The following is a 24,231-nucleotide window of genomic DNA, read 5'->3' as shown; positions in this document are numbered from 1 at the left end:
GAGGTGTCACTACAGTCCCTGGTTCAAATCCAACCTGCATCATACCTGGCTGTGTTTGGGAGTCCCAATTTTTTATTTTTTTTAACCTTTATTTAACCAGGCAAGTCAGTTAAGAACAAATTCTTATTTTCAACGACGGCCTAGGAACAGTGGGTTACCTGCCTGTTCAGGGGCAGAACGACAGATTTGTACCTTGTCAGCTCGGGGGTTTGAACTTGCAACCTTCCGGTTGCTAGACCAACGCTGTAACCACTAGGCTACCCTGCTGCCCCAATTGGCCCAGTGTTGGCCAGGGTAGGCTCTCATTGTATATAAGAATTGGTTCTCAAACTTGCCTAGTTTATGCAGTATTGTGTGTAGGCCAGTGACAACAAAACTTGATTTAATCTATTTTAAATTCACGCTGTAGCACAACAAAATGTGGAAAAAGTCAAGGGGTGTGAATTCTTTCTGAAGGCACTATACGTTTTGTTTTTAGGAGGTCTGTGTTGCACCACCTGCTGCTGGCTTTTTACCCCACCCCTTCCATTGCCTCCAACCAATGTTGCAGTCAAGAAAAAACCTTACTTTCATTCCCAGCCAAAGGGGGGTGGAATACTCAGTAGGGTCTCTGCTCTACTAACCAAATATTTTGTTTTTGACGGGAACTGTATCGCACGACCTTCGGCATGTCTTTTTACTCTGCCCCCTGCTCCAATGCAATAGAGAGCAATAGTTATGTCATCTTTTTGTAGGCACTAACTGGTTCGTTGGACAAAGCCTATATGGGGAAAGTAATGGATTTTTTTGTAGGGTTTTTGGATAAACACAGAAAATAAGGTCAGTGGTAAACAAGGGCATAGGAGATCTTATACGTTTTGTTATATGAGAAAATCTCATCAGCTAACATCACTTTTTGTGAAATTTGAAGAATTTATGTAATTTAAAAAAAACACATAAAGGCTTTATTTTTCATAAAGTTCACGTTAACAAACCGTATAAGATCTCCTCAACCTAAATTAACCTCAGAGTTTATACTCAGCATTTATTCCAAAACTCTATTATTTTTCCATTAATTTTCCTAATAGGAATGGCTGAATGAACCAGAGGTAACACATTTCTGTTTTTTAGGAATACAAGCTGGGTCCTTGCTATCAGAGCTCCTTGGAACCTGACCCCATTTAAGTTGAAATGTAAAATGGTTACATAAGGGTTAAAGTTCGGGTATGGGTTAAGTCTTGGGTTGGCGTTTAGGGTAGGAACGTCCCAAGCCCAAGGATATGTGAGAGCACTCACCCTAAAAAAAAACCTTACTACTTGTCTCAAACTAAAGTGTTAAGGTCAAGTTTATATTTCTATGGCCCCTGTTTTGTATGCCTCTGATATAAAAACATAAAGAAGATTAAGTAGTAGATGTGTTCATTTAAAAAACAAAACAAGATATGTATGTTAAATGCAGAGTTCTTGTCACCTCTGAGTTGTCATGGAGATAATTTCCACTCGCAATTTGCCGCCCAGCAGGGCATTCTGGGATTACGGGGTCCCCCAAACTGTCATGGCGTCCTAGGAAGATGGCGACTGCCATACAACAGGCTTTCCTGGAGTATCTAATAATTTAAATTCAAGGCATTGGAGACATAGCTAGGTAAGAAAACGGTGTAAATCTGTGTTATACAACAACTATCGGTTGTCTATAGATATATATATTTTTTTCAGATGAATCAAGACAAATAATCTATAGACGGCTAGCAATCTGGCTAACGTTTGTCGAGTGAGGCCGGGTGCTGATTACGGCGTGTCTTTGTTAGCTAACCTGAAGTGGCTAGCCAGATTGCATTTTAATTTTCACACAATTATTAAAAGTAGTTAAGCTAAAGCTAGCTAATTTGTTGTTGGACCCTCGTTGATAACTAGAAAGCATTTTCGAGCTACGCTAGCTATATGAAGTTAACTTGATAGCACTAGCGAGCTGACGTTACTTAACTACTTTGGTTGCTATGTAGTTAGCTAAGCTAAATCGTAGCCAGTGATCTGCCTGGTTAACTATCAAGTGTTATTGCCAGTTGAGATGGGCGATTACAAAACGGTTGCCTGGCTCTGTAAGTGGGTCATTGGTTATGTAATGTTGCAGCAGAGAGTGTGTTTTTATTTTTGTTCTGTACCTATACTTAATGTAACCCTGTGGACACTCATAGCAGTTTTTTTAACGGTAACGTTAGTATTTCATGTAATTAATCTGTATTGTCTTGACATTTGGGAAACAAACTGTTGAGTGCCCTGGAGTAACTGCTTTGTTTTTCCCAATAGTGACAGAGGGCCAAGAGAAGGGTGGACTGACTGCCAGGGGCCAGCGATTTTTTTTTAGGCCATCAATCACCCCCACAGAGCTGATAAAATGGAGTGTGCAGTTGACACACAGCCAGGTTTGTGATCATGATTTGCAGAAATATCCCTGTAATGTGAGGGATAGTTATTCTCACGTAGATGGTTATACCTACATTTGGGAAATTCATGGACTGAGAGATTTTCAGCTGACCTTTACTTGGCGATACTTAATTAATTATCATTTGGAAGGTACCAGTGAATTATAAAATGATGTTTGTGGTTGCTGGTGGAACTCTGAAAAACAAGGAAATATTCAGAAAGATATTAAGAAGATATCCTCTTTCTGTGGAGTCAATATTTTTCTGAGTATTCTTGACAATTAGCATACTTCCAAATTAAGAATTAAGGAAGTATGCGCAAGTAAAAGTTTGTTGGAGGTTTCTTTACCATCCTTTCAATAGACCATCGGCTCAACCTCAAACATAAACTAGCTATGATGCTGGAAGTTCATGCTGGATTGGCTAGATCATGATATGCCAGTGACACACACACCAGAGATTGCCATGCCTCTGCCTGGCCACCCTTTCATTAGGAATTGTGAACTCCCCATATTCCGAATCTAGCATAACAAAGAAATGTGATTGGTTAATCTGTGACTAAAGAATGTGTTTGACTTGTGCAGGCGGGGACGAGGCTGCAGAGCAAGAACACACTCTGGAGGAAACATCTGCAAAGGAAGGAAGTGAGACGCCGCAGAAGAAGAACAAGAAGCACAAAAAACACAAGAGCAAGAAGAAGAAGAAGAAACGTGGCAAGGGAGAGCGAGAGACGAGCTCAGAGTCGGCCCCAGAGTCCGACGTAGAAAAGCCGCCAATCAGAACCAGAGCAGGGTGAGGCTCCTCCCATTAGAACCAGAACTTGGTTTGACTCATCCCATGAGAACCATAACTCTGCTAGATTCTGCCCATTACAACCAGACTAGGGCTGCGTTCAGTTTTCGTGAACATTTGCTACTTTGCGGAAAGGCTTGTACTGAACGACACATTTCCCCAAAACCTCTGTGATACGTTTGCTCGATTTGGTGGGTGTGCCGGGGTGTGGCTTGGCGCAATGATTTATGTATTGAAAGGGAAAGGTGAATTTTGAAGCTACAACCCAGCCCATCCCTGTTTTTTAACTGACTTCAGTACAGCATCGTTTCTGTTCAATTAAACGTTCTATTACGTTTTTATGTACTGAATGCAGCCAAGTGCTAGGCAGAACAGGGTGTTGCCTGGTCACCTCTAGATGGTTTCCACACTGGAATATAGGAGGTAAAGCAACAGAAATGTAAATCCAACAGGCTCTTGTTTGTTTGGCTCTAAACCATTGGGACAATTGTGATTATAGTATTCATTATATTTGCGGCTATAATCAATATATTTTCTGTTTTTAGCTTGAGGAGTGCTGGCCCAGTGGCCTCCGATACAGGAGTAGACACGAAAGAGGAGGCAACAAAGGACTTGATCACAGGTAAGGAGTTTGGGCCAAGTGTCGGAAACAAACCGATGCAAAGTGATTAAAAAAAAAAAAATGATTTTTGTGTACCTGTCCACACAGCTATACCTGAGGTAGGTGACGCTAAAGCCAGAAAACACAAAAGACATGCTGGGAAAAAGAAGAGAAAAAGGAGGAGAAAAGGGGAAGAAAAGCAGGAGAAGAACTCTTCTTCACACTCCCTATCAGAGAGCGAATCTATGTCAGGAACAGATTCTGAGTCTGAGGGGAAGCCAGCTGGCATGGTAGTGTTGCCTGTTCCCATGCAGTCTAAGGCCAGGCAAGAGGAGCGAGTTCCCTCCCTATGCATCACTTTGGCCCAAAAAGAGGAATCTCTGAAAGTGATGTGTCAACCCTCAGATAATGAGTCTGTGGATGCAGGAGGAAAGACGGAAGAGGTTTCCCCCGCTAACAGGGAGAACCAAACCATCTCTGTCACAAAGCCGGAAGATCCACGGAGCGACGGGAGCTTCAGCCACACCCAGGAGCTTCCTGACATCATCCCCAAGCAGGATGGCCAGAAGGAGGAAACAAACCCAGAGCAGAGGTCAAAGGTGAAGAACCAGGCTCCCTCCAGGTCAAGGTCAGGGTCGCTGACAGACACTAAGATGGCTAGATCGAGTCTTAGTCGTTCGCCAAGCCCTAAGCGGTCCAGATCAAGTCGCAGTCGTTCACGAAGCCCCGCGGAATTGTCTAATCAGCCTGTGTCTGGCAGGGGCAGGTCTCGATCTGGCTCAAAAAGCATGACTCCCAATAGGAAGCAGTCCAAGTCCCCCAAAAGGACAAGACGCAAGTCCCCATCTCTGTCCCCCAGGACAAGACGCAAGTCCCCATCTCTGTCCCCCAGGACAAGACGCAAGTCCCCATCTCTGTCCCCCAGGACAAGATGCAAGTCCCCATCTCTGTCTCCCAGGACAAGACGCAAGTCCCCATCTCTGTCTCCCAGGACAAGACGCAAGTCCCCATCTCTGTCCCCCAGGAGAGGACGCAAGTCCCCATCTCTGTCCCCCAGGAGAGGACGCAAGTCCCCATCTCTGTCCCCCAGGAGAGGACGCAAGTCCCCATCTCTGTCCCCCAGGAGAGGACGCAAGTCCCCATCTCTGTCCCCCAGGAGAGGACGCATGTCTCCCAAGAGGGGACGCAAGTCCTCTTCTCTGTCCCCTAAGAGACGACGTATGTCTCCTCTGTCCCCCAGGAGAGGACGCAAGTCATCTCCTCTGTCACCCTGGAGAGGACGCAAGTCTCCTTCTCTGTCTCCTAGACGTGGGCGCAAGTTGTCTCCTCTGTCCCCTAGACGAGGGCGCAAGTTGTCTCCTCTGTCCCCTAGACGAGGGCGCAAGTTGTCTCCTCTGTCCCCTAGACGAGGTCGCAAGATGTCTCCTCTGTCCCCTAGACGAGGTCGCAAGTTGTCTCCTCTGTCCCCTAGACGAGGTCGCAAGATGTCTCCTCTGTCCCCTAGACGAGGGCGCAAGATGTCTCCTCTGTCCCCTAGACGAGGGCGCAAGATGTCTCCTCTGTCCCCTAGACGAGGGCGCAAGATGTCTCCTTTGTCCCCTAGACGAGGGCGCAAGTTGTCCCCTTCTTTGTCCCCTAGACGAGGGCGCAAGTTGTCCCCTTCTCTGTCCCCTAGGAGAGGGCGCAAGTTGTCCCCTTCTCTGTCCCCTAGGAGAGGGCGCAAGTCCTCTCCTTTGTCCCCTAGAAGAGGACGCAAGTCTCTGTCTAAATCCCCTAGGAGAGGACGCAAACTGTCTCCATCTCCCAGACGAGGGCGGCGGTCTGAGTCCAGGTCACATGGCTGTGTCAGAAGGTCGAGGACCAGAACCCCCCCCCCTCGTCGAGGTAGACGTCCGTGGTCCCGCTCGCCTGTGAGGCAGACTCGCCGTTCACGCTCCAGATCTAGACGGCTCCATCGCTCCCGGTCATTGAGGAGAGGACGGCATTCCCAGAGCAGCTCCCCGTCTCGCAGAAAGAGGTCCCCCCCAAGGACACGACGGTCCCGGTCTCCGGTCAGGAGAGGTAGGCGGACTCGTTCCCGCTCCGTCGTGATCCTGAAGAGGAACAGGAAAGGTTCACGGTCCAAATCCCCACGGGGCAAGGACAACAAGTCCCGCTCCCGGAGCCGCAGGATATCCAGGTCACCAGTTAAGAAAATATGTTCTAGATCACCGAAGCGGAGCAGGACAAAGTCCAGATCCCCAGGACGCAGTAAACCATCAACATCACGATCACTATCGCCGCGTAACCAGTCCATGTCTCATACTCCTAAATCCAAATCCCAGAAAATAAACAAGCGTTCAATGTCAAAATCACCCACCAGCGACAAATCCAAGTCTGTCTCAAGCGACAGGCAATCTGAGAGCGTATCCCCAGAACGCTCAAGATCTAGGTCTACTGCCAAGGACCTAAAGTCTCCAAAAATGGCTGACAAGCATACTGCAGACACGACTGTGAATAATGAAGCGTCTACTAAGCCTGTTGGGGAAGCTGTAGCTGCAGCAGAGCCCTGGAAGCCCCTCGCTTTGGCTGCTGCCTCCAGATCTACCACACAGGGCAAGCCAATGGCTGGGCATGCTGAAGAGAGCACCTCTGAGATTCCATCTGAAGACCATGACTCTGCAGAAGAAGAGCCAAAGGTGGCAAGAAGCCCAACAAGCTCTTCTGAAGAAGAACCGGATGAGCGTGCTACGTCCAGGTCTGTTTCACCAGAGACTGTTCCTGCTGATCGCCGCTCCAGGTCCTCACCTTCTAAATCTCCCATTAAGAAAACATTTTCAAAACAACGGCAGTCTTCAACTTCAGCGTCTCCTAGTAGGAAGTCCCGATCACCTGCTGGTAGGAAGATGTCCACCTCTCCCTCATGGAGGTGCTCCCGGTCCAAGTCCATCTCTCCCTCTCAGTCCAAGTCTGCCTCCAGAAGGAGACGATCCAAGTCCCCAGCCAGGAAAAGGAAGTCTGTCTCCCCGCCTACCAGACGGAAGAAGAGGTCTAAGTCCAGAAGTCCGGCCCGGCGCAGGAGATCACGGTCTAAGTCACCGGTACGGCGCAGGAAGTCACGTTCCAAGTCCAGAGTCAGGACCAAGCGCTCTAAGTCCCGCTCCCCAGCCAGAAGGAAGAGGTCCAAGTCTGCAGACAGGAGCAAACGCTCCAAGTCTCGTTCTCCAGGCCGGAGGAGAAGGTCCCGCTCCGGGTCGCGGCGGCGTCGGCCCGTCATGCGGAATCGCTCGTTTGACCGACGCGACCGATGGAAACGGGAACCAAGCCACTCGCCAATCCTCATCCTCCGCAAGCGCCGTTCCACATCTCGAGGCCGCCGCAGTGCCAGCAAGACCCCTCCTCGTCTCACTGAGCTGGGTAAGACTACACCTATATATAATCAGGGTTGGGCGGATTAATTGAAACATGTAATCGGTTAGTGATTAGTTGCATGAAAAATAAAGTAATCGGTAAGGTAATCCTTTGATTACTCAAAATAGTAACAATCGATTTACATTGATTACTTTTGGTTTACTTTAACTTCTAACACTTAGGGCCATATAACATTGTTTTTATTTTTTTGCCCGATTTTGTTTCAGGATTTTCCAAAATTCAGTATTCTTCCTTTTGTTTTTCTCAGGTTTGTTTTGTAAAAAAATATATAATTATCGAAATTGTATGTTCTAAGTTCACAACAATGCTTAAACCACATCAGGAGACTAGATTTTTATTTATTATATTTAAAAAATGTTTAATTGTGGGTGTATAAGCACTTTAATGCAAGTGCGCCAGCTAGAGACCATTGTTTAGTTAGCAGTGTTTCTGTAGAGCTCATGTGATTGTCGAGTTGCGCTAAATAAATGGTAACTTGGTTTATGCAAATAATCATATCATTCTGCCAGGTAAGTATTGGCTACTTTGTTGTTAACATTTAATTGAGAAGGTTTTTGGAAACGGCTTTTAATTTACCAGTAGACTGTCATTAGCATTCTCGCTAACGGCTACAGAGTGTAGACTACACATGCGAGCACAACACACACAGACAGGCACAACACACACAGACAGGCACAACACACACAGACAGGCACAACACACACAGACAGGCACAACACACACAGACAGGCACAACACACACAGACAGGCACAACACACACAGACAGGCACAACACACACAGACAGGCACAACACACACAGACAGGCACAACACACACAGACAGGCACAACACACACAGACAGGCACAACACACACAGACAGGCACAACACACACAGACAGGCACAACACACACAGACAGGCACAACACACACAGACAGGCACAACACACACAGACAGGCACAACACACACAGACAGGCACAACACACACAGACAGGCACAACACACACAGACAGGCACAACACACACAGACAGGCACAACACACACAGACAGGCACAACACACACAGACAGGCACAACACACACAGACAGGCACAACACACACAGACAGGCACAACACACACAGACAGGCACAACACACACAGACAGGCACAACACACACAGACAGGCACAACACACACAGACAGGCACAACACACACAGACAGGCACAACACACACAGACAGGCACAACACACACAGACAGGCACAACACACACAGACAGGCACAACACACACAGACAGGCACAACACACACAGACAGGCACAACACACACAGACAGGCACAACACACACAGACAGGCACAACACACAGACAGGCACAACACACACAGACAGGCACAACACACACAGACAGGCACAACACACACAGACAGGCACAACACACACAGACAGGCACAACACACACAGACAGGCACAACACACACAGACAGGCACAACACACACAGACAGGCACAACACACACAGACAGGCACAACACACACAGACAGGCACAACACACACAGACAGGCACAACACACACAGACAGGCACAACACACAGACAGGCATTCCTGTGCCGTTTCAGACTGTTTCAGGATAATCATTTGTTGTTGGGCAAATAAATAAATTTTCTAATAAGTTCAATACATATTTTATATTGTTGAATTCCATTTTAATGTCTGGATACCGTCCGCGGTTACCGCAACACGGCTTAAATAGGGCCCCAAACACCCAGACATATTTTAAAACGTTACATTTTTATAAAATCTAATATAGCATTTTTTCATTTAGTAACATGATTATTTCCAAATTGGAACTAGTGTGGGAGCATAGCTTAAAAAACCTGTAATTCACATGTTCTATTTTATGTGCAAGAGCATAGTCACAGTACTCCGTGTAAAACGTTTGTTTCAATCGTCTTATAAAGTATTGTCTAAATCAGTGATGGTCATGGATGTGTGGTTTGACAACTAGGAAATTATTATTTTATATCAAAATAGGGTTCCAGATTCTTTATTTTTTAAATATTGTTATTATTTTTTGTCTAAATATTTTGGGGCAGTAATATCACATGCCTGGTTATTCTTTTAAAGTGTTTTCCTCACCATCTTAAATAAGCATGCCCCATTCCAAAAAATGCAGAACTAAGAACAGATACAGCCCTTGGTTCACCACAGACTTGACTGCCCTTGACCAGCACAAAAACATCCTGTGGCGTTCTGCATTAGCATTGAATAGCCCCTGCGATATGCAACTTTTTAGGGAAGTCAGGAACCAGGAGCCAGTTAGGAAAGCTAAGGCTGGCTTTTTCAAACAGAAATTTGCATCCTGTAGCACTAATTCCAAAAATGTTTGACACTGTAAAGTCCATGGAGAGTAAGAGCACCTCCTCCCAACTGTCCACTGCACTGAGGCTAGGAAACACTGTCACCACTGATAAATCTACGATAATCGATAATTTCAATAAGCATTTTTCTACGGCTGGCCATGCTTTCCACCTGGCTACCTCCACCCCGGCCAACAGCTTTGCACCGACCTCTGGCAGTCTCTATGGGGGTGCAGTCTCTATGGGGGTGCAGTCTCTATGGGGGTGCTACAGGGTTCTATTCTCAGGCTGACTTTTTTTCTCTGTATATATCAATGTCGCTCTTGCTGCTGGTGATCCTCTGATCCACCTCTACGCAGACGACAACATTCTGTATACATCTGGCTCTTCAATGCCACAGCACTCCTTCCGTGGCATCCAACTGCATTTAAATGCTAGTAAAACTAAATGCATGCTCTTCAACCGACTGCTTCCCGCACCTGCCCGTCTAGTGTCACTACTCTGGACGGTTCCGACTTAGAGTATGTGGACATCTACAAATACCTAGGTGTCTGGTTAGACTGTGAACTTTCCTTCCAGACTTACAAAATTAGGTTGAGAATCGGCTTCATATTTCTCAACAAAGCCTCCTTCACTCATGCTGCCAAACATACCTTTGTAAAACTGACTATCCTAGCGATGTCATTTACAAAATAGCCTCCAACACTCTACTCAGCAAATTGGGTGGAGTCTCACTGTGCCTTCCGTTTTGTCACCAAAGCCCAATATACTACCCACCACTGCGACCCGTATGCTCTCTTTGGCTGGCCCTCGCTACATATTCGTTGCCAAACCCACTGGCTCCAGGTCATCTATAAGTCTTTGCTAGGTAAAACCCTGCCTTATCTCAGCTCACTGGTCACCACAGCAACACCCACCTGTAGCACGTGCTCCAGCAGGTATATTTCACTGGTCATCCTCAAAGCCAACACTGTACCTGTACACAACCCATCTGTAAATAGCCCACCCAACTACCTCATTCCCATATTGTTATTTATCTTGCTCTTTTGCACCCCAGTATCTCTACTTGCACATCATCATCTGCACATCTGTCACGCCAGTGTTAATGCTAAATTGTAATTATTTTGCCTCTATGGCCTATTTATTGCCTTACCATCGTAATCTTCTACATTTGCACACACTGTATACAGATTTTTCTGTGTTATTGACTACGTTTGTTTATGTGTAACTCTGTGTTGTTTTTGTCGCACTGCTTTGCTTTATATTGGCCAGGTCGCAGTTGTATATGAGAACTTGTTCTCAACTGGCCTACCTGGTGAAATAAAATAATATGCAGTGCCTTAAGAAATGTACACTCCTTGACTGTTTCCACATTTTGTTGTTACAGCCTAAATTTAAAATGGATTCAATTTAGATTTTTAGTCACTGCCCTACACACAAATACCACCTAATGTCAAAGTGGAATTATGTTTTTAGAATTTTTTACTTAAAAAAACAATACAAGCTGAAATGTCTTGAGTCAATAAGTATTCAACGTAAATACGTTCAGGAGGAAAAATGTTGTTCTCTAGTTGCATGGACTCCCTCTGTGTGCAATAGTGTGTAACATGATTTTTGATTGACTACCTCATATTTTTATCCCACTCATAAAATGATCTGTTAGGTCCCTGAGTTGAGCAGTAAATTTCAAACAAAGATTCAACCACAAGACCACGGTGGTTTTCCAATGCTTTGCAAAGATGTTCATATGGGTTAATTGGACTTTTTACAACCCAGGTGTGCAAAACTCTTAGACTTACCCAGGAAAGACTCACAGCTTTAATCTATGCCAAAAGTGATTCTAAAATGTATTGACACAGGGGGTTGAATACTTACCTAATAAAGAAATATTAGTGTTTTATTTTTCATACATTTTAGTTTATTTTTTACAAATGTTCAAATTTTCTGTGTATTTTGAGTAGATTGTTGACAAAAATTGACAATGAAATCAATTTTAATTGTACTTTGTGACACAACAAAATGTGGAGAAAGTTGAGTTGTATATCCTTTCTGAAGGCACTATATAACAGTACATTTTATTTATAGGTTTATGCATCCACCTTGAATGTGCTAGAGCAAAAACCAAAACCTGCCCCCAGGGGGGGGCTCCAGGACCGGGTTTGGGAAACGGGTCCAGATGAGTGTGATTGACCAGCGGGCCAGTTGTAAATGTTTTGGAAGCCTTATCTATTAATTCAATCACAAAAGAAGCTGTCCACCCTAGATGATCGATCGGTAGAAACTCTGAGAGCATGTGAGAAGTCTTGATGGTGTGCTAAATGACAGCGGCGAGTTTTAATCAAATTTTCCTCTTGATATTAATCCCAAAAGTAATCAGCCGTATATGCTTTTCAAAATTAATCAGAGTTGCTCAATTACTTCATTTTATCAGATTACGTAATCCCAGTTACATGTAATTCATTACTACCCAACCCTGGGCATATTATCCAATGTACTGTTATTGTTTAGTACCCTCAGTTTAATGGTGGCTGTTCTAGAAACCTTTAGAACAGATTAGGTAGTCTGAAATTCCGCTGTTGACAGATGTCTGTTCCCTCCTCTCTCTTTCCTCTCCCCTTTCTCTATTCACAGACAAAGACCAGCTCCTGGAGATAGCGAAGGCCAATGCAGCAGCCATGTGTGCTAAAGCAGGTGTGCCCATCCCAGAGAGTCTGAGACCCAAGGCCATCCTCCAGCTGCCCCTGCCCAACCCAGCCCCAACTCCCCTGAATCTGCCTCTTCCCCTGCCGTTGCCTCTCAACATGCCCGGCATGGGTATGTCCAATATGCCCAACATGAACATGCACATGCCCAACATGCACATGCCCAACATGCACATGCCCAACATGCACATGCCCAACATGCACATGCCCAACATGAACATGCCCAACATGAACATGCCCAACATGAACATGCCCAACATGAACATGCCCAACATGAACATGCCCAACATGAACATGAGTATGCCCAACATGAATATGCCTAATATGGGCAATATGTCCAATATGGCCATGAGTGCTGCCATGGCCAGTATGACAGCTGCCACCATGACTGCAGCCCTCACCAACATGGCCCAGATGTCAAACATGCCCCAGATGGCCCCCCTCCCCACTATCACCAACAAGCCCCAGATGGCCCCCCTCCCCACCATCACCAACAAGCCCCCTCCTAGCCAGGTTCCCCAAACAACCCTTCCCCCCCTTAACCTGGACCACATAGAGGAGGTGAAGAGGAAGGTGACTCAGCAGGCCAACATATACAGCATCAAGGAGCTCACTGAGGTAAGACTTATAAGAGGCTTCACTTGCAATGTATGTTTTAACTAATATCTACTTAATGCATTGTCTATGTAGACTCCCCATATGGATTACAGCAAGCATTCAACTTTAGTTCAGACTCCTAGTCTTTGGTTTATGTAGTTGGGTATTTGAGGTTAGAAACAGAAGACTAGACTGTTTTTTTTTGGAGGGGGGTTCTTTTGTACTACTGCCTGTTTACATCACAATGGTTTTGTTTTTAAAATCAATCTGTGTGTATATTGTGTTTAGAAATGTAAGATGATAGCGGCGAGTAAAGAGGAGATGGCCATAGCGAAGCCACACGTGTCTGATGACGAAGATGAGGACAGGAAGCCACGCGGCAAGAGCTTCCTCAGTGTAAGAACTCCCATCCTTCATCCTAACATTCATCCAACATTCACACATATTAGATGCATAATGAGCAGAGTGATGACATTTTAACTTAGACTTTTCTCTTTATTCCGCAGTAACTTTTATTTGGGGCGGCTCACATGAGGCGAAAGGCTCCCCATGGAAACATCACCAGGCGGACAGAAGTGCGGGTTGTTGTGGTTACAGAGAAGGAACAGTGTCAGATACTGCCAGCCCCTTTTCCCTGGACAATCATTCCCTCCCCCAGCCCCTCCCATCATGCTCTAGTTGTCTGGGTTTCCACATGCTTCCAAAGCCACGGTTGGATTCCGAAGCTACAAAGTAAAAATTGGCTACAAAAAAGAGCTTTTTGGTCTTCATTTAGGATTAGGCATAAAGTTAGGAGTATGTTTCAAATCAAATTTGAAGAAGAAATTGTACAAATGCGTGGGGTTTAGCCATAATTATGACTTCGTGGCTATGGAAGCTAGTGACGACCCATTGGACAGATTGGAGTGTACAGTGTGGTTACTCCAAGCTTCTACACATTGGTCAGACAGCTGTCTGGACAATGACTGGAGATTAATGAAAGAAGGAACACACTTTCAAATTTTGTTGACTCTTTCTAATGTTAAACTTTTTGTGTTTAGTTTTTGTGTTCAGTGATTAAATTACCAGCTCACGGTTCCTTTAGTGACATTTTAACCTGTGAGTGAACTACTAGGACTGCCCTCGGTGCGCGCACCCTCAGATGTCAGTAATATTGTGGTCAGCTGTTTTTGTAGTGATGGGCAGACTGACCAGGTGTCTCCATTGAGAAGACAAACTGATCAGGGCTTTGGAGGATCCACTCTTAATGTTTTGTCACTTCTAGTATTTCTCTATGGTGTTTTTCTGTTAAATACCTGATGTAATCTTTAGCTATTTTAATGACTTAAAATACATTTTAGGATTTCCTTGGTCAGTAGGGTATTATTTGGCTGGCTTTGTACATAATGTATTGATGATTATTAAAGGAAACCAGAAAATTACCTTTCTTGTGTTCTTTATGTAGGAGCTATTAAGGTCAGAAGTACTGATGTATATTATTTCATTCTAACCGGAGATTGGTTCAGACCTGGGACACCAGGTGAGACTTCTCTCTGACCTCTTACAGATATGTGACTAAGTTTTTAAGCCCCCTCCCATTCATTCCACATGGACAGAACCCTATTGACCTCAGCCAGAGTTCTACTTGGTCCTGAGGCACTGGAGCTCCAGCCTGGCACTTTGCTGGGTCCTAAAGATCCCACTGTTGATTATTACTTCCACTTATTATGGGCTTTTCAGACTGCACGTTCAGAGCTGTGCCTGCTATGATCATGTTGTTTGGCCCATGGTGGCCCAAAGGCTCATCGAAGCTCTTTAGCATCGGAAATCAATGATGGGAGATCGATGGTGGAATGTTTTTGACAGCCGGACCATAGTGCTAGGAAAAGGGGTCATGCAATCGTTAGTCTGTCTGGTGAATTCTGGTGGAGAGATCAGAGCTGAACTGGTTTCAGTTGAAAAGTTGGAGGGGAGAAAATGCCAGACTTTTCTGAGGAAGGGCTGGACCACTACCTACTGAATCAAGTGAGGCTCATATGCTGCTACGTAGTGTGTGGGTGTTGTGGTTATCCTGTGTGTTGATTATCGTGTATGTGTATAATTGTGGTTGTGTGTGAGGTGGATCTGCGGCACCGTACAGTCAGCAGGCGTGTTGAGGAGGTTCTGACGGTGCTCAGAGATCTGACCACTGAGGTCAGCAAGAAAGACGGACGCTTCCAGTCCATCGCCCACGCTGGAGTCAACAACGAGAACATCAAGGTAACACAACGACTTTAATATCTTACACAGATGGGCATTCAGTATATCTGTCAATCTACAGAATTATGGGATCCCATCTCAGTGTGTGTGTGTGTGTGTGTGTGTGTGTGTGTGTGTACAGGACCAGCCTGCCATGGTGTCTAAATGGGCAGCCCTCCTGAGAGGCAGATGTTCCTTCAACCCAGCCATCCAGGTAAGGCCCACTGTGCTCTGTGTATTAATATTCTTTGTGTGTCTGTGAGGGATCTAATGATTGTGTGTGTGTGTAGGTCCTGACTTCCAGCCTGGTTTTGGTCAGTGTTCCGGTGAGGGGGTTGATTGGATATCATCAGCATGTGGCTCGTCAGTGGAGGTACTATTCTCTGACTGGCTCCATTCTCCCCACTCCTGTCCGCGAGCCAGAGAAACTCCACCAATGGCTGGAGCTGGAGAGCTTCACAAGCCCCGCCCAGGACTGGCAGGTGGGATATCATAGAGCAGTGAAAATAGTTAGCCAGTTAAATGTCCTAAATATTCTTAAATAACACTATTTGGTGTGTATGTCTTTTACAGCAGTGGTCATTAGTCGATCTTCAAACATTTCTGTCGCCAACGACAAAAACTTGCACTCCTATTTATATACAACTATTTATTGCACAATTGTCAGTAGGTGCACTTGATTCAGAAGCCCTGCGTACTGGGTAGGCAAAGAGTTCCCATTTTCAACCATTTAATTTGTCAAACTCCGCCGACCTGAATGACCAGGAGAGCTGTGGCTAAATCAAGTACTCCTACTGCGCCGGCCAATCGAATAGCTCAAATCACAGTGCTGACCGCTTCCCCCTACCCCACAGCAAAGTTTGATACTGGCCTATGTGAGATTTGGTAACTTTTAAAAACCATGGCCAGAGAGACTGTCGAAGAATACATCAAAGAGATGCTGTTTGAGTGAGTTAATGTTTTAAGTTTTTATTCAGCACTGTCAACATTGTTTTTATTTAACACTTACAAAACATAAAATCTGCTTCCCTTGACTTCCACTCACACTGCAGCTGCAATGAATGAGTAGCCAAGTGTATCGATAGGCCTGCATTTGTATTATTAGCAGCTCATCATGTCTATTTTAATATTGAGGATAATTATTTTTTTCTGGTCATATAAACAACATTAATTTGTACAAAAGCAGTGCGACTCGAGTTTCCCCATCAGGTGAAAGACTGTGTTCCCCTCTCTCTGATCAGTCTCACTGGAGGAAAGGAGAGAGCAGGGACCTTAAGAGGCAGACCCTGCTCTCTCCCTCCCTCTGCTGAGACTGACCATCAGACGCAGGTATCATCAGTCCAATCAAATAAAGAAGCTAATTATTAACATTTATGCTCAGTAGTTCCTCGCAAGTTCTACACCAACTGATCTATTTTGTTATCAAAGGTTGCATTTTGAAACATAATATGGTCTGAGAAGAAAACAATTGTCAGGCCAAGCGTATAGCCAACATGCTGTGCTGTATTAGACCTACTGCACAAACCTCATTCTTACAAAACTGTTTTTATTAGGGTAATGTTGTATAGGCTTGTTTAAAGTCATGTTTTTGACTGCGAACGTGATCTTCACTCCAAAGGTTGGTGACCACTGTTTTACAGGATGCCAAAGTGTGTGTTGAGGGAGACATTGTACCGGCCAAGGTGGTCAGTCTCTTCAGAGAGCAACTAGAGACCGCCATACTGACCTGCAGCTTCAGTGGTGAGTGTGTGGCAGGACAGGCCGTGGATTTGACTGATCAGATCTCCCACACACTGGAAAAGCTTTCTGTCACATTGAATACCTCTACAAGCAACATACACACACCCACACACTGGTCAGTGTTGATAGGTGTTGGGCCAGAGTAAAATCTATAAACTGACCGAGCCAAAGGCTTCCCTCGTAGCAAAGGTGCAAACAAGCACACATTCTAACCTGCGTGTGTGTGTGTGTGTGTGTGTGCGCGTGTGTGTGTGTGTGCGTGTGCGTGTGTGTGTGTGTGAGAGAGTGAGCGAACGCAGGTAAGGTCAGCATCTTGGAGTCTGTGGGTTCGGTAGTGCGTGTTGCCATAGAGACGGTGGAGGGTGTGATGGAGGCAGAACTTGTTCCCACTGTGGAGCTGATCAACTATTGGCCGAAGAAGGCCCGCTGGCCCCGCCTTCTGCAGCGCTGGCCAACCACAGAGAGAGCTCGCTGCATCAAGGTCTCAGCTGGGAAACATGCTTTCTAACCCTTATAACCTTCTACACCCTAACTTACTTTCTCTCTATCTCTCCCTCTCCAGTCGTTTGGATTTAACCTCATGGCAACGTCTAATTACCACTGGCTGTTGTCGTTCTCACGGGCGGAGCAGGCATTGCTAGTGGCCGTTGATGAGGACGGTGGTTGCCGTAGGAAGTGTTACCGTGTTGTCAGACAGCTGAAGGAGGACACCTGGTGTCCCGGCACCAAGCCTGTCATCACAGCCTTCCACCTGCAGGTACCCAATCACAACGCAATGTCCCTGCCCAGTGACTGCCCCCTTATCATACATCCTCAGTTAACCAATCATCTCTCACCCTTTCAGATGTTCAAGGTTATATTATATATTTCTGGTGTATATAGTCATCTCTCTGCGTTTATCCTTCTCGCTCTCTCTGCAGACTCTGTTGTTCTGGTGCTGTGAGAAGTTTCCATGTGGGCGTGACTGGCGCTGTGTAAAGGAGTGTGTGCTGCGTGTAGCCAGGAAGCTGTTGAAGTGTGTGAGCCAGCGCTACCTGAGACACTACTTTGTCCGCTCCTACAACCTGCTGAAATACAGTAACACCACAGAGTTAGACCACACAGCCCAGAAGATCAATGACTTTATAGCCAACCCCAGCCTCTATGTCCACTAAACACTGATTATTAACACCAATTCTAGCATGATGTTTTTATTTCTACTATTCTGGTCTATCCTAATGTTGCAAACATAAAATGAATACAAGGTTGTGTTCAGTAGGGTACAGCCTACCAAAACATTTGTAGCAGTAGCTTTTTACTTAGTCAAATTCCTGTACATGCAAATGTCTTTGGTGAATAAAGATGATTCTGATTCACAGCATAGCAAAACATTTTACATCAGGTAATGAACATCCTTATTGAACAAGTCAAAAGTTTTTTTAATTCTGTACCTAAATAAAGTAGTTTTCTTATATTGCATGCATTGTTGCTTCTGTTGAAATTGTGGTTTCCAAAAAAACACAGTTGGAACTGACTCTACGTTTATGATCCAGCAGAGGGCAGCATAGCTCCACTACCTGTGTGTGTCCTGCAGATGAGACGAGGGTTACTAAAAAAGACCACAGGAGAGAGCTAGTCCTCACATTGCTTCACAGGTAGGGTTGCAAAGGGAGGGTTTATTACTGTGAACTTTTTACATTTACCAGTAAACTACCAGAATTTTGGTCACTTATGTTTTTTGGTTACTTCAGATTATCACAAGTGTCTAATTATTGCTAGCCGTCTGTGTGGCCTTATCACATGTAAAATATATATATATATTTTTAAGAACTTTTGGACAATATGGGCACAGATATAAAAAATGAATACTATGAATATGAATAGTTTTTAAATAACCTTGCAATAGATTAACTGTTAATTAACAAAATTACTCAATTCTGGTAATTTACCGGTATCGTTGCAGCCCTACTCCCAGAAGACACCTGATGCAATCTTTTTATTGGAAGACATACAGTATCTGACTGAATGGCAAGGGCGGCATGGTCCTCTTCGGCACCCGTTTTATGGATTTTATTAACTTACCCTCATGCACTGAACTGTATTGGGCTGATGTATACATACCCAGTTTGTTTTGTTTTCCTGAGAGGATGGATACAACATCTGAAGGAAAATAAATGTCTGTAGCCGCCAGTTGATGTGATGAATGACTGCTGAGTAGAGGTCTTCATTGGTCCAATAACTGAATAACCGGGATTCGAGCGGGTCCTGTTTGATTGTCATCGGTTTTCAGGTCTATGTAACTACAGCTGATAGACCCGAATGGACCCGGCCACGGTTCTGAATAGCCTACAGCATATTTATTTTACGCTCATAAGGAATTTATTGACCTTTAGAAAGCTTAGCCAACATATTTTGTATTTTATTAGGATCCCCATTAGCTATTGCAAAAGCAGCAGCTACTCTTCTTGGGGTCCACATGAAACATTACATAGTACAGAACATTAATAGACATGAACGGCTCAGTTTTTTTTAAAGGCACACCTAGCCTACATATCAATACATACACACAAACTTAACTAGGTCAAATACAGGGGAGGCGTTGTGTCGTTGCTTTATCTGTTTTTTGAAACCTGTGGAAACAAATGCTGTTCATTTGAGCAATATGAGATGGAACAGTGTTCCATGCAATAATAGCCCTATATAATACTGTACGCTTTCTTGTTGTTCTGGATTTGGGGACTGTGGAAAGACCTCTGATGGCATGTCTGGTGGGGTAAGTGTGTGTGTGTAAGTTGACCATGCAAACAATTTGGAGTTTTCAACACAATATTTCCTAAAAAGAAGTGATGCAGTCAGTCTCTCCAACTCTTAGCAGAGAGAGATCGGCATGCATAGTATTTATATCAGCCCTCTGATGACAGAGTAAGACAGGCTGCTCTGTTCTGGGCCAGCTGCAGCTTAACTAGGTCTTTCCTTACAGCACTGGACCACACGACTGGACAATAATCAACATAAGACAAAACTAGAGCCTGCAGGACTTGATTTTTGGAGTGTGGTGTCAAAAAAGCAGAGCATCTCTTTATTACAGACAGACCTCTCCCCATCTTCACCATGACAGTTTACAATCTAAGGTAACGTCAAGTAATTTAGTCTCCTCAACTTGTTTAACAGCCACACCATTCATTACCAGACTCAGCTAAGGTATTTGTATTTATTATGGATCCCCATTAGCTTCCTGGGGTATGACAAAATTAAGGCAGTTATACGAAAACATTACAATACATTCATTACAGAATTCTCAACACACTGTGTTCTCAGGCCCATACTCTACTACCACAAAATCCATGTGTACAGTTGAAGTTTACATCAACCTTAACCAAATACATTCCTGACATTTAATCCTAGTAAAGATTCCCTGTCTTAGGTAAGTTAGGATCACCACTTTATTTTAAGAAGGTGAAATGTCAGAATAATAGTAGAGATAATGATTTATTTCAGCTTTTATTTTTTTTATCACATTCTCATTCACATTATTATTTGGTAGCATTGCCTTTAAATTGTTTAACTTGGGTCAATGTTTCAGGTAGCCTACCAAAGGCTTCCCACAATAAGTTGGGTGAATTTTGGCCCATTCCTCCTGACAGAGCTGGTGTAACTGAGTCATGTTTGTAGGCCTCCTTGTTCGCACACACTTTTTCAGTTCTGCCCTCAAAATTTTCTATAGGATTGGGCTTTGTGATGGCCACTCCAATACCTTGACTTTGTTGTCCTTAAGCCAATGTCGATATAGGACTCATTTTACTGTGGATATGGATACTTTTGTACCAGTTTCCTCCAGCATCTTCACAAGGTCCTTTTCAGTTGTTCTGGGATGGATTTGCACTTTTCGCACCAAAGTACGTTCATCTCTAGGAGACAGAATGCGTCTCCTTCCTGAGCGGTATGACGGCTGCATGGTCCCATGGTGTTTATTCTTGCATACTATTGTTTTTACAGATGGACATGGTACCTTCAAGCATTTGGAAAGGATGAACCAGACTTGTGGAGGTCTACAATTGTTTTTCTGAGGTCTTGGCTTATTTCCTTTGATTTTCCCATGATGTCAAGCAAAGAGGCACTGAGTTTGAAGGTAGGCCTTGAAATACATCCACAGGTACACCTCCAATTGACTCAAATGATGTCAATTAGCCTATCAGAAGCTTCTAAAGCCATCAAATAATATTCTGGAATTTTCCAAGCTGTTTAAAGGCACAGTCAACTTAGTGTATGTAAACTTCTGACCCACTGGAATTGTGATACAGTGAATTAGAAGTGAAATAATCTGTAAACAATTGTTGGAAAAATGACTTGCCAAGGCTTTCGACTCTGTCAATCACCATATTCTTATCGGCAGACTCAGTAGCCTTGGTTTTTCTGATGACTGCCTTGCCTGGTTCACCAACTACTTTGCAGACAGAGTTCAGTGTGTCAAATCGGAGGGCATGCTGTCCGGTCCTCTGGCAGTCTCTATGGGGTGCCACAGGGTTCAATTCTCGGGCCGACTCTTTTCTCTGTATATATCAATGATGTTGCTCTTGCTGCAGGCGATTCCCTGATACACCTCTACACAGACGACACCATTCTATATACTTCCGGCCCGTCCTTGGACACTGTGCTATCTAACCTCCAAACAAGCTTCAATGCCATACAACACTCCTTCCGTGGCCTCCAACTGCTCTTAAACGCCAGTAAAACCAAATGTATGCTTTTCAACCGTTCGCTGCCTGCAGCTGCACGCCTGACTAGTATCACCACTCTGGATGGTTCCGACCTTGAATATGTGGACATCTATAAGTACCTAGGTGTCTGGCTAGACTGTAAAATCTCCTTCCAGACTCATATCAAACATCTCCAATCGAAAATCAAATCTAGAGTCGGCTTTCTATTCTGCAACAAAGCCTCCTTCACTCACGCCGCCAAACTTACCCTAGTAAAACTGACTATCCTACCGATCCTCGACTTCGGCGACGTTATCTACAAAATAGCTTCCAACACTCTACTCAGCAAACTGGATGCAGTTTATCACAGTGCCATCCGTTTTGTCACTAAAGCACCTTATACCACCCACCACTGCGACTTGTATGCTCTAGTCGGCTGGCCCTCGCTACATATTCGTCGCCAGACCCACTGGTTCCAGGTCATCTACAAGTCCATGCTAGGTAAAGCTCCGCCTTATCTCAGTTCACTGGTCACGATGGCAACACCCACCCATAGCACGCGCTCCAGCAGGTGTATCTCACTGATCATCCCTAAAGCCAACACCTCATTTGGCCGCCTTTCGTTCCAATTCTCTGCTGCCTGTGACTGGAATGAATTGCAAACATCGCTGAAGTTGGAGACTTTTATCTCCCGCACCAACTTCAAACATTTGCTATCTGAGCAGCTAACCGATCGCTGCAGCTGTACATAGTCTTATCGGTAAATAGCCCACCCAATTTTACCTACCTCATCTCCATACTGTTTTTATTTATTTACTTTTCTGCTCTTTTGCACATCAATATCTCTACCTGTACATGACCATCTGATAATTTATAACTCCAGTGTTAATCTGCAAAATTGTAATTATTTGCCTACCTCCTCATGCCTTTTGCACACAATGTATATAGACTCTTTTTTTCCTACTGTGTTATTGACTTGTTTATTGTTTACTCCATGTGTAACTCTGTGTTGTCTGTTCACACTGCTATGCTTTATCTTGGCTAGGTCGCAGTTGCAAATGAGAACTTGTTCTCAACTAGCCTACCTGGTTAAATAAAGGTGAAAAAAAAAACTTGTGTCATGCACAAAGTAGGTGTCCTAACTGACTTGACAAAACTTTAGTTGTTCACAAGAGATTTGTAGAGTGGTTGATAAACAAGTTTTAATGACTCCAACCTCAGTGTATGTAAACTTCCGACTTCAACTATACATGGGTATGTTATCATGTGTGTGTATGAATGTGTCTGTGCCTATGTTCGTGTTGCTTCACAGTCCTCGCTGTTCCATAAGGTCTATTTTTAGTAGTCATGGCTCTATGTAGTACTGTACGCCTCCCATAGTCTATTCTGGATTTGGGGACTGTGAAGAGTCCCTGGGGAATACCTGATTCTACCTGCATTATGTTGGAACGGTTTCCATTAAAGTACACCCTCTGTGTTCTGTTAGACAGGTAACTCTTTATCCACAATATAGCAGGGGGTGTAAACAAAACAGCTGCCACAATCTTTTTATCATAGATTTCTCTCAGCCAATCATCAGTCATTTGAGTAAGTTCTGTGCATGTTGCATGTCCTTCACTATAAGCATGCTGAAATGTCAACTTGTTTATTGTAAAATAGCATTGTATCTGATCAAACCCATTTTTTCCCAAAGCTTTACTAAGGGTTGGTAACAAGCTGATTGGTCGGCTATTTGAGCCAGTAAAGAGGGCTTTACTATTCTTAGGTAGCGGAATGACTTTTGCTTCCCTCCAGGCCTGAGGTCTCACACATTCTAGTAGGCTTAAATTGAAGATATGGCAGAAGAGGCGCTATTATCCTCAGTAATTTTCCATCCAAGTTGTCAGACAATTTTTTCACCTCTTCCACACTCACTTTACGGAATTCAAAATTACTATTCTTGTCTTTCATAATTTGGTCAGATATACTTGGATGTGTAGTGTCAGTGTTTGTTGCTGGGACGTCATGCCTAAGTTTGCTAATCTTGCCATTAAAGTACTTGGCAATGTCAGTCGGTTTGGTAATGAATGAGCCATCTGATTCAGTGAATGATGTAGCTGAGTTTGCCTTTTTCCCCAGAATTTCATTGAAGGTGCTCCAATGCTTTTTACTATGAATATTTATGTCATATCTTTGTTTCATAGTGTAGTTTCTTCATGTTTTTCTTCAGTTTAATCACATGATTTCTCAATTTGCAGTACGTTTGCCAGTCGGTTGTGCAGCCAGACTTATTTGCCATTCCTTTTGCCTCATACCTCTCAACAATACAATTGTTCAATTCCTCATCAGTCCACAGGGATTGAATAGTTTTTAAAGTCATTTTCTTAAAGGGTGCATGCTTATTAGTAACTGGGATAAGCAATTTCATAAATGTGTCAAGTTCAACATCTGTTCGCTCCTCATTACACACCAACACATTTTATTTACATCAACAACATAGGAATCACTACAAAACTTATTGTATGACCTCTTATACATTATCAAGCATTACACACATGTTATCCAGATACTGACTGTTAGCACTTGGTGGTCTATAGCAGCTTCCCACAAGACTAGGCTTTAGGTGATGCAGATTAACCTGTAGCCATATTACTTCAATAGTATTTAACATTTTTACAGGAATGTGGTTCTGAATATAAACAGCAACACCTCCACCACTGGCATTTCTATATTTTCTGTAAATGTTAAAACCTTGTATTGCTACCACTGTATCATCACATGTATTGTATAAG

At 44.1% G+C, this 24,231-nt stretch overlaps 2 protein-coding genes across 2 annotated transcripts; both read left to right on the top strand.

The window, feature by feature from the left end:
- Positions 1-1,497: 1,497 nt before the first annotated feature.
- On the top strand, positions 1,498-14,248 carry LOC135547513 (serine/arginine repetitive matrix protein 1-like). The gene is made up of 8 exons (XM_064976586.1): positions 1,498-1,624; positions 2,287-2,402; positions 2,987-3,194; positions 3,740-3,816; positions 3,904-7,191; positions 12,160-12,848; positions 13,116-13,223; positions 13,334-14,248. The coding sequence occupies exons 2-8, from the start codon at positions 2,375-2,377 to the stop codon at positions 13,334-13,336; spliced, it is 4,401 nt and encodes a 1,466-aa protein (XP_064832658.1). The 5' UTR covers positions 1,498-1,624; positions 2,287-2,374; the 3' UTR covers positions 13,337-14,248.
- Positions 14,249-14,333: 85 nt separating this feature from the next.
- Positions 14,334-18,242, top strand: mab21l3 (mab-21-like 3). The gene is made up of 7 exons (XM_064976587.1): positions 14,334-15,065; positions 15,187-15,258; positions 15,335-15,526; positions 16,685-16,784; positions 17,084-17,265; positions 17,347-17,541; positions 17,705-18,242. Exons 1-7 carry the CDS (start codon positions 14,898-14,900, stop codon positions 17,936-17,938), a joined length of 1,143 nt encoding a protein of 380 aa, XP_064832659.1. The 5' UTR covers positions 14,334-14,897; the 3' UTR covers positions 17,939-18,242.
- Positions 18,243-24,231: the final 5,989 nt, after the last annotated feature.

The sequence above is a fragment of the Oncorhynchus masou genome, chromosome 10 (genome assembly GCF_036934945.1).
Source record: "Oncorhynchus masou masou isolate Uvic2021 chromosome 10, UVic_Omas_1.1, whole genome shotgun sequence".
Taxonomy (NCBI): Eukaryota; Metazoa; Chordata; class Actinopteri; order Salmoniformes; family Salmonidae; genus Oncorhynchus; species Oncorhynchus masou.
The sequence above is the reverse complement of the archived record's forward strand: the minus strand, read 5'-3'. Positions and strand labels throughout refer to the sequence as shown.